This window comes from Mastomys coucha, unplaced genomic scaffold, assembly GCF_008632895.1.
Source record: "Mastomys coucha isolate ucsf_1 unplaced genomic scaffold, UCSF_Mcou_1 pScaffold21, whole genome shotgun sequence".
NCBI classification, from domain to species: Eukaryota; Metazoa; Chordata; class Mammalia; order Rodentia; family Muridae; genus Mastomys; species Mastomys coucha.
This window is the reverse complement of record NW_022196904.1, coordinates 136,850,224-136,864,130: the sequence shown is the minus strand read 5'-3', so window position 1 is coordinate 136,864,130 and position 13,907 is coordinate 136,850,224. Positions and strand designations below refer to the sequence as shown.

The 13,907-nt window shown below is 49.6% G+C and overlaps 2 protein-coding genes across 6 annotated transcripts; one reads left to right on the top strand and one right to left on the bottom strand.

Moving 5' to 3' along the window:
* The first annotated feature begins 3,093 nt into the window (after positions 1 to 3,093).
* On the top strand, positions 3,094 to 6,684 carry Ctsw (cathepsin W). 2 transcript variants are annotated; one of them, XM_031389290.1, is made up of 10 exons: positions 3,094 to 3,188; positions 3,886 to 3,970; positions 4,690 to 4,803; positions 5,135 to 5,289; positions 5,396 to 5,492; positions 5,571 to 5,651; positions 5,737 to 5,862; positions 6,034 to 6,098; positions 6,175 to 6,375; positions 6,453 to 6,684. In XM_031389290.1, exons 1-10 carry the CDS (start codon positions 3,108 to 3,110, stop codon positions 6,561 to 6,563), a joined length of 1,116 nt encoding a protein of 371 aa, XP_031245150.1. In that variant the 5' UTR covers positions 3,094 to 3,107; the 3' UTR covers positions 6,564 to 6,684. The 2 variants fall into 2 exon arrangements, with proteins under 2 accessions (XP_031245150.1, XP_031245151.1); XM_031389291.1 differs by lacking the exons at positions 5,396 to 5,492; positions 5,571 to 5,651 and having other exon boundaries at positions 5,772 to 5,862.
* Positions 6,685 to 6,871: 187 nt separating this feature from the next.
* On the bottom strand, positions 6,872 to 11,104 carry Fibp (FGF1 intracellular binding protein). Of its 4 annotated transcripts, none has more exons than XM_031389293.1 (10): positions 10,916 to 11,104; positions 10,545 to 10,743; positions 10,236 to 10,362; positions 9,199 to 9,299; positions 8,572 to 8,726; positions 8,163 to 8,271; positions 8,026 to 8,089; positions 7,661 to 7,747; positions 7,476 to 7,573; positions 6,872 to 7,000 (listed from the first exon to the last, which is right to left on the bottom strand). In XM_031389293.1, the coding sequence occupies exons 1-10, from the start codon at positions 10,998 to 11,000 to the stop codon at positions 6,931 to 6,933; spliced, it is 1,095 nt and encodes a 364-aa protein (XP_031245153.1). In that variant the 5' UTR covers positions 11,001 to 11,104; the 3' UTR covers positions 6,872 to 6,930. The 4 variants fall into 4 exon arrangements, with proteins under 4 accessions (XP_031245153.1, XP_031245154.1, XP_031245155.1 ...); XM_031389294.1 differs by having other exon boundaries at positions 8,593 to 8,726; positions 10,916 to 11,102; XM_031389295.1 differs by lacking the exon at positions 7,476 to 7,573.
* Positions 11,105 to 13,907: the final 2,803 nt, after the last annotated feature.

Genomic DNA, 13,907 nt, shown 5'->3' with positions numbered 1-13,907 from the left:
GAAAGGAGGAAAGAAAGAAAGAAAGGAGGAAAGAAAGAAAGAAAGGAGGAAAGAAAGAAAGAAAGGAGAAAAGAAAGAAAGAAAGAGAGAGAGAAAGAGACATAAGGAAAAACTGCCTGGCCTAATGGCACATGGCTTTAATCCCAGCACCTGGAGGTGGAAGCAGGTGGATCTCTGAGTTTGAGACCAGCTTGGTCTCCATAGGGAAATCCAGGATAGGCTACACTGAGAGACCCTGTCTCAAATATACATATAATCCTTTTGGGTTTTCTTGTTTGTTTGGTTGGTTGGTTTGGTTTGGTTTGTTGTCTTGGTGTTTCAGGAAGGGTCTCTTTACATAGCCCTGGCTGTCCTGGAATTTACTATCAAGACCACACTATTCTCCAACTCAGAGATCCACCAGCCGCTGCTTCCTCAGTGCTAGGACTAAAGGTGTGCACCACCATACTGGCTTACTACATATTTTCTTTTTTTGTTTGTTTTTTGTTTTTTGTTTGTTTGTTTGTTTTGAGACAGGGTTTCTCTGTGTAGTCCTGGCTGTCCTGGAACTCACTCTGTAGATCAGGCTGGCCTCAAACTCAGAAATTGGCCTGCCTCTGCCTCCCAAGTGCTGGGATTAAAGGCATGCGCCACCACCACCCGGCAGGCAGTGGTACAGTTCTTATCTCAGCTTGAGAGAGGCAGAGGCAGGTGGATCTTGAGGTCAGCCTGGTCTACAATGTGAGTTCCAGGACAGCCAGACCTAAATAGTAAGACCCTGTTTTGAAAGCAAAAAGACAGGCTAGCCAGATGGCTCAGCAGGTAAGAGCACTGACTGCCCTTCTGAAGGTTCTAAGTTCAAATCCCAGCAACCACATGGTGCCTCACAACCATCTGTAATGAGATCTGACACCCTCTTCTGGTGTGTCTGAAGACAGCTATGGTATACTTATTTATAATAATAAATAAATCTTTGGACTGGAGCAGTCAGGGACTGAGTGAGAGGGGCTGACCGGAACAGGTCTCATGCTGTTTGAAACATTTAGCCCAGGCTGGTCTGGAACTTTTTATGAAACCAGGCTAGTCTTGAACTCCTAGGGAGCCTCTTGTCTCAGTCTCCTAGGTGCTAGAATTACAGGCATGAGCCACCATAACCACCTAATAAAGCTGTTAATAATGTCAAGTAAAACTTCTGATTATCAAGCTCTAACCATCCCAGGTACTGGCAAGGACACACTACAATCCTCTCATCAAGCCAGAGACAAGATGCCATTGCTACCTCACTTCACAGATGAGAAGGGCTGAGGTATTTGTCCCAGATGCCACCAACATAATAAGAACACTGTTAGAGCTGGGTGGTGGTGATTGAGAATGGTAGGGTCACTCATTCATTTAAGTGTTTGCTGAGTGGCCACTGCTGATCAGGATGTGCCAGGATGTACCAAGGACACAGCAGTGCTGTCCAAAACACATGAGAACCTCTCCTTGCAGAGTCGTGTTTAAGGGATGGAAGGAACAAGGAAAAAAGCCCCCAGTCCCTTCCTTTAGCCTTCCACAAGAGAAAGTGTGAATGGCATGTCACCTACATTTGACCCACACAGCGCAAGATCAACTTGGGGTACATATTTAGGCTCTGGGGCCATTGGGCTAGGCACCTATGGACAGTCAGTCTGTCTACTTCATTTTAATGAAAGTAGCATTTAAAAAAAAGAGAGATGAAGAGAGAGAGGTCCCTTGGCTTACTGTCCCAGGAAGAGATATGGGTGGAGTTTAATGGAACATAGCAGTTCTAAGACAACCCCAAATGAAGATATGAAGTAGAGAGCTTGTAAGTGGATGAGTGCAGGATTAGACCCTCCTCCTTTGTCCCAGCATGAACCCTGGAAAGCCAACTCTTTGCATCAATGCCTGGTCTTGGCAGCTGTTTCCCAGCCTGAAGGTCGGTGGTGGGGCTAGAACTTCCTTAGCCCAAGGACCCACTCAGAATGGAGACAGCGCTAACAGATGTCAGGCACTGCCCATCCCCAGACCACACAGGCTTGAGGCTGGTTTTTTCCAGGATACTTTCTCTTTTCTTTATCCTCATTCATAGACCATCAGTCACTCAAAACACACTGATGTCTCTAATGGAAGTATTCAGGTCTAAGCAGAACCATCAGGAATTCCGTGTTCCCCAACTACCTAAAGAGTTTAAGGCCAGCCTGGACTACGTGAGACCCACTTCCTCTTTCACAAAAGAAGCCCCAAACTGCCTGGTCTAGTAGCACCTGCCTCTAATCCCAGAACTCAGGCAGAGGCAAGCAAATATGTGTGAATAAAAGCATGGTCGCTGGGCGGTGGTGACTCACGCCTTTAATCCCAGCACTTGGGAGGCAGAGGCAGGCGGATTTCTGAGTTCGAGGCCAGCCTGGTCTACAGATTGAGTTCCAGGACAGCCAGGGATACAGAGAAACCCTGTCTCAAAAAAAAAAAAAAGAAAAAAAAAAAAAAGCATGGTCTACACAGCTGGAGAGTTAGACCAGCCAGGGTGACTTAGTGAGACCCTGTCTCAACAACATCAAACAAAACAACCCAAATTAATACTCAGGGAGCCTGCCCCACATTTCCAGGTGGTCTAGACACAGATGGATTGGACACCTCTGAGGTTGGGAGGGAGATGAATGGACAACAGTGTGTCCAGGGCTCAAGGGGCTATGAACAGTTGTACCCAAGGTTGGGCTCTCAAGCAGGGAAGGCCTCTTAAAGGCAGCCCTTAAGTTGTTTCACAAGCAAAGCAAGGGAGAGGCTCTCAGGATTCCTGACTGCCACTCATCACTGTCTGGACACCAGGCACCTGTGGCTTGTCCTTGCTAGGTTTTCCATCATGGCATCGATGCCAATATCATCACTATCCACTAAGATTTGTCTTCCTGTCTCCTTAGGGACAGATTTGTCTTTATATCCCAGAATAGTCTGGAGCATGGTAGCCAAGGGTTGCTTTCGAGAATAAGTGGGTGGGGGTTAGCCAGGCAGGCAGGTGGAGGGCCCACCCTCCTCCCAAAGCCTGGTTTCCCCTCGTGGTTTCTCCAGCCCCGCCCTTTCCAACTTAGTCTACACAGCTTCCTGCCTCCAGCACTCAGGGCCACACCATGACACTGACTGCCCACCTCTCCTACTTTCTGGCCCTGTTGTTAGCGGGCCAAGGCCTCAGTGACTCCCTCCTCACCAAGGTAAATGTTTCTAACCTGCTTTCTATGCTCTTCTGTACCTGCTCTACGGTCTTACCTTTATGAACTGGCATATTTTTCTCCTTCCTTTTTAATTTTCTTAAGACAGGGTCTCGAAGGGCATGGTAGCAGAAGGATCTCTGTGAGTTTGAGACCAGCCTGGTCTATGTAGTGAGTCTGAGGACAGGGCTATGAAGAGAGACCTTGTCTTTGAAAAAAAAAAAAAGGCAAAGGTCTCATTTATAGCTCAGGTTAGCTTTAACTGTGTAGCCCAGGGTGCTGTCACTGGCTTCAAACTCTCAGCTATCCTTCTGCCTCAGCCTCTTGAATGCTGAAATGAGCATTCAACTAGAGGGGTGAGCTGTTCTGTCTAGCTTTATCTTTCCTATTTCTCAGAGGGAGCAGTTGGCGCTGTGTGGATGTTCATTTAGAACAGAGAACAGCCAGGCAGTGGTGGCGCACGCCTTTAATCCCAGCACTTGGGAGACAGAGACAGGTGGATTTCTGAGTTTGAGCCAGCCTAGTCTACAGAGTGAGTTCCAGGACAGCCAGGGCTACACAGAGAAATCCTGTCTTGAAAAACAAAAACAAAACAAAAGAACAGAGAAGAACACAGTATGACCCCTTAGCCATGTCTTTCTACCTTGGAGATAAAGTTGGGTTCACAATTACTCTGTCCCCACTTCTGGCTCCTTGCCAGGATGCTGGTCCCCGACCACTGGAGCTGAAGGAAGTCTTCAAGCTGTTCCAGATCCAGTTCAACCGGAGTTACTCGAACCCAGCAGGTATCATGGGCACAGATGATTCCAGTCCGACTTCCTCTGTCCACTAAGAGATGTCCTTATGCTTTCAGATGGGGAATAGACCTGGGCCAGGCCATTGAGTGGGAAATAGGATCCATAGTGCACTCCTTAGCTTCCTGGATGTATGAGGGGCATGGAACAATCTATAGCCACTTAACTGTGACTCCAGGCAGGGTATGGAGGACCACCATTCTGTCACATTTTCAATCAGCAGATCCCTGTCTCCAAGATGGCAACCCCAGTCCCAAGCTACCACAAAGGGCTCTGTCTCTGTCTCTGTCTCCCTCCCTCCCTCCCTCCCTTTCTCTCTCTCTCTGTGTCTGTGTGTGTGTGTCTGTGTGTATGTGTCTGTGTGTGCTAAGCCCCATCCCCTCACCCCACCCACCCATACTCCATACCTGTGGTCAGATGTATGAAGAGGAGACAGAGAGGTGCAGCCCACAGGGGCAGGAAACCAGTCTCCAGCCACTTTAACTTTCCTTTCTGAGTTACTGCCTCTAAAGGCCTTGCTCAGCTTCCTCCTAGGGTGGGCCTGTTAGTGTCTTTAGGGGAAATTCTAACCTCATGTGGGCTAATCACTTTCTTGTGGTAGAGTTGTAGTGACGGAAAGTGCCATCATTTACCTGAGTGGGTGTGGGGTGGCCCAACCAGTGGCTACTTCCTACCCGGAGACTGGCCTACAACTCTTTTTTTTGGTCTAGAGTACACTCGCCGTCTGGGTATCTTTGCCCACAACCTGGCTCAGGCTCAATGGCTACAGCGAGAAGACTTGGGTTCAGCTGAGTTTGGAGAGACTCCATTCAGTGACCTCACAGGTACCCGAGCTCTCCGAGCCTGTGAGTGGTGGGTAGGGTGACTGGCAAATGAACAGGGTAAATCTCCCCTTTCAAGGCCAGCCTGGGTGACTGCCCTGAATCCCAGAGTGCAAGACATGACTTCTGTGGCCTGTGTCCAGCTTGGCTCTCAGGCCAGAAGGTGTAGAGACTGCACCAACAAAAGCTGGACCTCTCTAGGCCTTAGGTGTCCCACCTGATGCCTTCAAAGGTATCATAGGGACAGGAAGAGCCAAGATAGTGACAGCTAAAAAGAGGCTATGGACGAGAAGGGTGTCAAACCCATGATTTCTCTGGCCCTGTCTGTCCCCAGAGGAGGAGTTTGGTCAGTTATATGGGCACCAGAGGGCACTGGAAAGGATCCCCAACATGGCCAAAAAGGTCGAGTCTGAAAACTGGGGGGAATCTGTGCCCCAAACCTGTGACTGGCGTAAAGCAACAAACATCATCTCATCAATCAAGAACCAGGTATCTGTCCCCACCCAGTTTGGCCCAATCTACCACAAGGAGTGGGGAGATGAGGCCAAGGCCTTGACACCTTACCCCGTCCCACCGACCCACCCTATCCACTCAGGGAAGCTGCAGGTGCTGCTGGGCCATAGCAGCCGCAGACAATATCCAGGCTCTGTGGCGCATCAAATACCACCAGTTTGTGGACGTCTCTGTGCAGGGTATGACAGGGAGTGGACATGTGACAGGGAAAGTGGCCTAGGGGACCTTCTCACCTATGCTGTTCCTTTCTGCCCCAGAGCTACTGGACTGTGACCGCTGTGGAAATGGCTGCAAGGGTGGCTTCGTGTGGGATGCATATATAACTGTCCTCAACAACAGTTGAGTGCCAGGCCTTGAGGGAGGTCGGTAGGGACAGTGAGTGTCCAGTAGCCAAGGCTCCTTCCTGGTCTTGCTTGTCTTCAGGTGGCCTGGCCAGTGAAAAGGATTACCCATTCCAGGGGCACCAGAAGCCGCACAAGTGCCTAGCCAAGAAGTATAAGAAGGTGGCCTGGATCCAGGACTTCACCATGTTGTCCAGTAATGAGCAGGGTATGGCCAGGGTAGACATGGAGGGTGGGGGCAGAGAAATCAGAATGGAGGTAGACAGTGTGGCTATGGGAGACCCAATAAAACTCCATTCCCCTGTGAGAAGAGCAGCCAACTACAGGGCAGGCAGGGCTTGATGGCACCCTCAAGTCTCCAGTAATTACCTATTTCCAGCAATTGCCCGCTACCTGGCCATCCACGGGCCTATCACCGTGACCATCAACATGAAGCTACTACAGGTGGGTGGATAGGGGAAAGAGTGAGGGCATACAGAGAGATGCCCTAGACTCAGCTCTTCTGTTGCCACCCTTGCAGCACTACCAGAAGGGTGTCATTAAGGCTACACCCAGTTCCTGTGACCCTCGGCTTGTGGACCATTCTGTCTTGCTGGTGGGTTTTGGCAAAGAGAAAGGAGGCATGCAGACAGGGACAGTCTTGCCCCATTCTAGCAAACCTCGGCGCTCCATCCCCTTCTGGATCCTGAAGAACTCCTGGGGAGCTCAGTGGGGCGAGAAGGTGAGTGGAGTGAAACGGAAAGGGGGCAGACTGTAACATCTTCTTTCCTCTGGCCCTGACACCTCCTAACTTCCTAGGGTTACTTCAGGCTATACCGGGGAAACAACACCTGTGGGATCACCAAGTACCCGGTCACAGCTCTAGTGAGCCCACCAGCTAAGAAGCCACCAATCTCTTGTCCACCGTGAGGCCAGCAGCCACTCTCCAGCCTCTCCCACATGGCCACTGCCCCATGTCAGCCCTGCCCTGACTTATGCCCAACTTCCACATCCTCTCTGTATGGCTTCATAAACCGAGACATGCTCTGTGGCTTCTGAGTGGATTCAGCTGGGGTGTGGGGAGGCATGGTGGGGGTGGGAAGACCTCGTCTGTGTCATGGTCTGGTCCCTGAGGTGCTAGTATACACATCCTTACTCGTGATGGCGTGGCACTTGAGCACACATGTGTGCACTGTGGAAATCCCCATGAGCCCTTCAGCCTGGAACAAGGACCAGTCTCCAAACTTTATGGCAACTTTATTCTCAGGGTATTTCGGAGGGAGGAAGGAAAAGGGCTTTAATCATGATAGAGGCGCAGGAGGCAACCACGGAGGGTGCCCATGTAGCGGTCCCAGAGGGCCTGGTGCCTGCAACGAAGATGATAACAGTGATAGCTGATGTCCACTCACCACCAGGCTATGAGTGCTTTCTACACGTTAACACATCAAGAACCCCACCCCCACCCCGGCTCTTTTTGATAGTTTGTTTTTGAGACAGAGCCTCATATTGTGGCCCAGGCTGGCCTGAGAAACAGCGCCAATCTTCATGCCCCAGCTTCCCATGTGCTGGGATTACAAACTTGAGCCATTATGCCTAGCTTCCTTCTCCCTGCTGGTCCAGTGCTAAGGTCCGATTTGAGGACTATTTAGTTTCCCTAAAATTGTACGAGTCTTCTGGCTTTATCCTCAGTTTACATTTAAGAAAGCTGAAGCACAGAAGTAAGTAACTTGCCCAAGGTCACAACAAGGAGAAGCAGAACTTCCACCCACAGGGTAGTTCAACAGAGAACCCTGAGTCTCCTGGAGGGCGAGGAAGTTAGCCAGCAGGCCTGGCACCTCTCACCGGAAGCCATCCAGGGAGTGGACAGACGCTGAATACTGGTTGAGGAAGAGCCGCACATCACTCAGTGGCCAGTGGTCAGAGCGGCAGGGTTCCACAAACTGTAGGCCCAAGGGGATCAATAGCACCACCATACCGCTCAGACACAGGACAGGCTGGGACCAGGGGGTGTGGGCAGGCCTGCTCACCTTCTCCACAAGGTCCACAAATAGGTCTCTGACATCCTTATTGTGGGTCAGCTTGGCAGCCACATTCACCAGCCCCCGGGACAGATTCTGTGGGGCAAGGATCTAGGGAGTTCTGTCTTCTGCTCCAGAAGCGGAGGCTGAGCACTGAGGCTGAGGGAGGGCCAGGCCCCTCCCCATATACATCCACCTCCCTCAGACAATCAAGTCCCTTTTGTTATGAGCGTGGGACCCCCTCACAGGCGAACAAGGGGAGCAGCAGTGCCGCCTGCTGGTCAACTTGAGGAATGAGCAGAGCTGCCTGGCAGGGGTAGAGCACAGAAGGTTCCTGACCCTTTAGGGGGAAGGACCTGCACAGGGCCACAGACCTTGAAGTTGGTTTCCATCTCAGAGAAGACACCCAGCTTTCCCCGGAGGGCAGTGCACACCAGGCTGTATGGAGACACAGTCATACCTATAGCCATCTAACACCATTTTATACCCTGTCTCCTGAACCCCCAGTCACCTCTTGTGCAAGTCTAGAAGGTCTTTGTCAGCTACTAGAACCTTGAGCTCCTTCAAGTCTTGGAGAAACTCCTTATCTAAGTCCACATCCATGTCATCCATCTGAGAGTCTGCGAAGGCCATGAAAGAAGTTGTGGGTGGGTGAGAGACCATCTTATGAGGTACTGAACCTTCTTCACCCCTACCGCACCAGAATCTCAGAGGTGGAAGGTGGAATATGGTGGCCCCGGCCACACAGTGGCGAGCCCTTGGCCTGTAGACAGGTGTGTGTGGAGCAAGGGGACTGCACGTAGAGGTGGCCTGGGGCTGAGGGCTAAGAAGAGGGTGCTGGGTACTGTAGAAGCTATATATACATCAGGACAAACGGACAGCAGGGAACCAGTCCCCAAGAGGGTAGGGCGTCCAGGCACCTGGGTCAGTGGGGGCCTCACCGACGGCTCCAAGGGTCCAGTTCTGGATCATAAGCTCTGCACAGAAGGCAAAGTCACCGAAGCTCAAGTACTGCAGCTTTTTCTTTCCTGTTTCAAAGCGGTTGTTGGCAAAAAAGACGATGGCCGCATAATCTCTGCACAGAGGGACAGTGGGTCTCTTAGGACTAGAAATGCCTTTTCCTGGTTTGTACAACAGTGTCTGGTTAGTAAGCTTTCTTAGGAACCATTCTTGAAGAAACTCTTTTATTGTTTTAAATCCCTCTTAGCAGGTAGCTACCACCTGCAATCTTGGCTCAACATTTTAGATCTGGTCTGTTTCTACTCTAACTCACCAAGTGACCAGTCTCAAACCATTTCCTTACCAACCTCCCACCTCTGCAAAGGAAAGATACAGCCAGTCTTCCTAAGGAATACAATGCAAGGCCACACTGCACTGCTGAGCTCCTTTTTAATGCTTTACAAACGCCTTACCCTTAGCAAGTTGATGCAGTTTACAGATCACTAATAGAATAATCATTCCTCCCGAATAGTCAGAGGTAAAAGGGTTAGGAAAGGGAAGGTGCCCAAGGAAACTTCATGTAGGAAGGGAGGTGGCTGGTCCCTCACCTGGCTAATCGGTCAGACAGGAGGAAGTGTTGCTGGATGTTATCCACCAATGAGCCCCTCATTTCTTCCACCACCTTGAAAACTCGCTTAAAGTTGTCAAACTGTAAGGCGATTAAAGAAGACTGGTCAGAAGATGTTCACGAATGAGTTCCTCTCTCTCCTGTCCACCTATCTGGTGGGCATGGACTAATTTTAGTACTAACACTTCATCAAATGACTAGGTTTTTGTTTGTTTGTTTTTTGAGACAGGGTTTCTCTATATAGCCCTGGCAGTCCTGGAACTCACTCTGTAGCCCTGGCTATCCTGGAACTCAGAAATCTGCCTGCCTCTGCCTCCCAAGTGCTGGGATTAAAGGCGTGCCCCACCACACCTGGCATGACTAGGCATTAATAACTACCATCATTCGACAAATGTTCGCCAGCTTTTGGCATTTTCCTTAAAAGAATGCTTACCTGTTCCTGTCCTTAAGTTCAATTTAGCATCATGATCTCTGGCATTTCAAGAGCCTGAATTAGAATGGATTCGCCTGAGTAACTTGAAATTAGCTAAACTACATACACACGAGAAACACAGAGGAAAAGCACCCAAGGCCTATAAAGGTTGTAGCAAGAGAGTCAGACCCATAGCCAGCTGAGCCCAGTTTACACCCTGGCACTTCTCCCTTGAAGACAAGGCCCATGGATAAGGCAGTACCTAGCTCCCTTGTAGATTTCAAGGGGTAGATATGGCCAAGAACAGCATCTTCTAGGCAGGAATACTATGAACAAAAACAAACTTGGGGCTCAAGAAATGTTAAGTCCAGAGAGGTCTACAGGGACCCAACCTGAATCTGAAGGTCAAGGACAGTGGGAGTCAATGAAAAGCTATAAGCAAAGGAAAGCCACGGTCAGATTGAGCCTATAAAAGGTCACTCTGGCCAGATGTGAGGTGGAGGGAGAAGAGGGTCCACAATTACAAGCTAGAGGTAGAGCTGGGGTAGTAAGCATAAGGATCCTGAGGCGGGCTAGATGGGTAGTGGTGTATGTGTGGAACCCACCTGCCTCCGGCAGCTCTTGAGAGTAATCCCTGTTTTGGTGCTGATGTCATCCAGGTCTTTCTTGGTACCCTTGGACAGCTTCTTGCCCAAGACCTCCCGAACAAAGGCCTCATCAAAGGTGTAGTACCTTGTGGAGGCACAGGACATTATTGGTGATCCATTAGGGAAGGAGGAGGGAGTTTGGAGTTGGTTTCCATTGTTCTCAATTTTTTAATTTCCTGAGTACGTCCATTCCCTCCCTGAGCCTCAGCCTGCAGAATGGGTATAAGTCAGATTGACCGACATCCCCGCCACCCTCCTGGTGAGTACCTCTCGATGAGAAGTGCCTGTCGGGAGGGAGGAATCTGGAAAATGAGCTGGTGCAGCAGCTTCGGCGGCGCGTGCAGCAGACGCTCAAGCATGTGAAAGGTGCGGTAGTGGTCCATGGTGTCGCTCTGCAGCACTCCTGTGGTGGCTCCCGTCTGCTCCAGGATTCCGGAGCGTACTCGAAGAGCCACTGCATCGTTCACTGAGGAGCGGGCGCTACCATAAGACCCCGGAGGCTCTCCAGGTGTCCCAGCCCCACCTTCAATCCTTACACTTCCCCGACTCCCCGCAGTCCGTCCACTTCCCTAAACCAAGCCTAAGTCCACGCCCCCTCTTCCACCCAAAACAGCTTCCCGGGAGGGCGCTACACAGACCTGAGTAACCATCCAGCCAGAGGCGATACACGTCTTCATCTATAAGGGTCGTGTTCCCCACGAAAATGTCTAGTTCGCTGGTCATGACGATGCCCGGGCCGGGTTCGCCCGAAGCTGGAGCTTGCACGGCCCGGGGCCGGGCTAGTAGCCGCAGAGCGACTTCCGGGAGTTCGGGAGATTTGACTCCGGGCACCCGGAGCCAATGAAGGACCACTTCCGGGACGGAGCTAGTAAGAAGCGGTTCTGCTCTCAGCTCCGTGGGCGGTTTTTCGGAAGACCTCGGGATAGTCTTCTCCAAGTCTTCCCTGTCTTGCAGATTCTCCCATTACCTCCTTCGGTCTCTCTCATCTTCTCGGTTCTCTCAGAGCCTCTCACTTTTGACCTGTATCCTAAATTAGAATGTTTCCGAAGCTCTATCCTAGCGATTGCTAGGTGTGTGTGGCTCTACTTCCATAGTCCATCAGACTGACAGATGAGCGTTTTTCTTGTTCCTGGCATGTATTTTATTTTTATTACTTTGAATTATGTATATGTGGGGAGAGGGTGTGTGCGTGTGAGTGCAAATGCCCTTTGAGACCAGAGGTATCAGATCCCCTGGAGTTAAATTTACAGGCAAATATGAGCTGCCCATATGGTTGTGGGGAACAGAACTCAGTTCCTTGCTCCTAACCCCTTCGCTCTCTCTTCAGCCCCAGTTTTTCACTACATACTACACCCACACACAGGCTGTCTTTGTCTTCTCATAAGACAGTAAAAGCTTTACACAGGAGCCACCAAGCCTGAGTTCTATCTCCAGCATCCATATTGTGCAAGGAAAGAACCAGCTCTGTTTTTTGTTTTGTTTGTTTGTTTTTTGAGACAAGGTCTTACTTTGTAGTCCAGGCTAGTCTAAATTGGCAGCAGTCTTCTAACTTCAACCTCCCAAGCATTGATATTACAGGATAGGAACCACCAATATACCTGGCTTTTATCATCTGTCTTCTACATATGTATGCACTGTTGTATACATGCATAAATACAGCTTACTGTTTATAATTACTAAAAAAAATTAACCCTGTATAACCTTTAATCTCAGCCCTTGGGAGGCAGGCAGATATCCTAATTTGAGGTTAGCCTGGTCTACAGAGTGAGTTTCAGGACAGCCAGGGCTACACAGAGAAAGCCTGTCTTGAAAAACCGGGGGAAAAAATGAGTTCTACAAAATCCGGTTTATCTCAGTGCACTAGAAGGGTGCTTACCTAGAAGACAGGAGGAGGTTCTGGATGTCCTGGTTTACAAGGGCAGTTCTCCCACTCCATCTCTGGTCCCTTGGCAGAGCACATTTTAGGATTTCTAGAGAGATCCCTCTCAACTCACGTCTGTTTTCCTGTAATCTTATCTCAGTGGCAGCCCCATCATCCATCCAGTTCTAGAAACCTGGGCTGTCTCCCAAGTGTCTCTCTTCAGGCATTCAGAGCTGCGGCTGTGCCTGCTGAGTGCCTCTATCTGCTTCTTACTCCCCGCCCCACTGACTCAGTGCCAGGCTAGTTCTGCACAGCTCTTTGTTCACTGACACAGTGTTATTAATCTACAGTACACCCTGCCACCAGAGTCCACCCCACACAGCACATTTGGAGACTTCTTTGGGGGGTGGAGTTGGGGACATAGTCTCTTACAGCTCAGGTCTTGAATCTGCTGTGGGGAGGATGGCCTTGAATTCCTGAAGCCCCTGCCTCCCCCTTCCAAGTGCTGGAATTACTGGCAAATACCAAAACAACTGGCTTCTGAAAAAATCTTTTTAAAATGTATATTTTCTTGGGTGGGTGTGGTGGTTCATGCTTGTAATTCCTACACAGAGGCCAGAGAATCTCTGTGAATTGGAGGCCAACCTAGTCTACTTTCAGGCTCTCCAGGATTGCATACCCTGTCTCAAAAAAACAAAACAAAACAAAAGAAAACAAAACCCCACACGTTTTGAAATGTTATTTCCCTCTGTAAAGTTCTCACTGGCCTTTGGAAAGCCTCTAGTCCAGCATTGCAGGTCCTAAAGACATCCCTGTAAGCCTACTTCCCTTTTTTGTTTGGTTTGTTTGTTGAGACAAGGTCTTACTTTGTAGTCTAGGCTAGTGTAAACTAGCAATTTTCCAACTTCAGCCTCCCAAGCACTGGGATTGCAGGATAGGAGCCAGCAATATACACTGCTCTGCAAAGCCTCCTCATCTTACCACTTCCCATATACCCACACTTACCAAAATCTCAGAACTAACCTCCCTTAATCCTATAGGAGCTAGACCCTCCAGGGTATCCGTGTTTTTCCCCATACTTCTTGCTTCTTTCACATACTTTTTCTCTCTTGGCAGTCTTGTATTTTGTTTCTTTCTCTGTATAGCCCTGGCTGTCTTGGAACTCACTCTGTAGAGCAGGCTGGCCTCGAACTCAAAAACCTGCCTGCTTCTGCCTCCCAAGTGCTGGGATTAAAGGCGTGAGCCACCACTGCCTGGCTGTATTTTGTTTCTTTCTTTTTTTTTTTTTTTTTTAAGATTTATTTATTTATTATATGTAAGTACACTGTAGCTGTCTTCAGACGCACCAGACGAGGGCGTCAGACCTCATTATGGGTGGTTGTGAGCCACCATGTGGTTGCTGGGATTTGAACTCATGACCTTCCGAAGAGCAGTCAGTGCTCTTCCCCACTGAGCCATCTCACCAGCCCCTGTATTTTGTTTCTTGATGACAGGGTCTCTACATAGTCTTATCTGTCCTGGAACTCTCTGCTGGCATCTTATGCATCTTTAATGGCCCCTCAGATATTTCTCTTTGGGAAATATTTTGGGGATCTCAGAGACCACTTCTGTATCACATCTTTCTTTTATGGTCCAAGAATAAATTAGGACCTTCCACATGCTAGGTAAGTGCTTTATTATTGAGCCATATGCTCAGCGTGAGCTTTTGTGCCTGCCCTCTCTCTCTCTTCCCCAAAAGATTCTCCCATTCTTTTTTTTTTTTTTTTGAT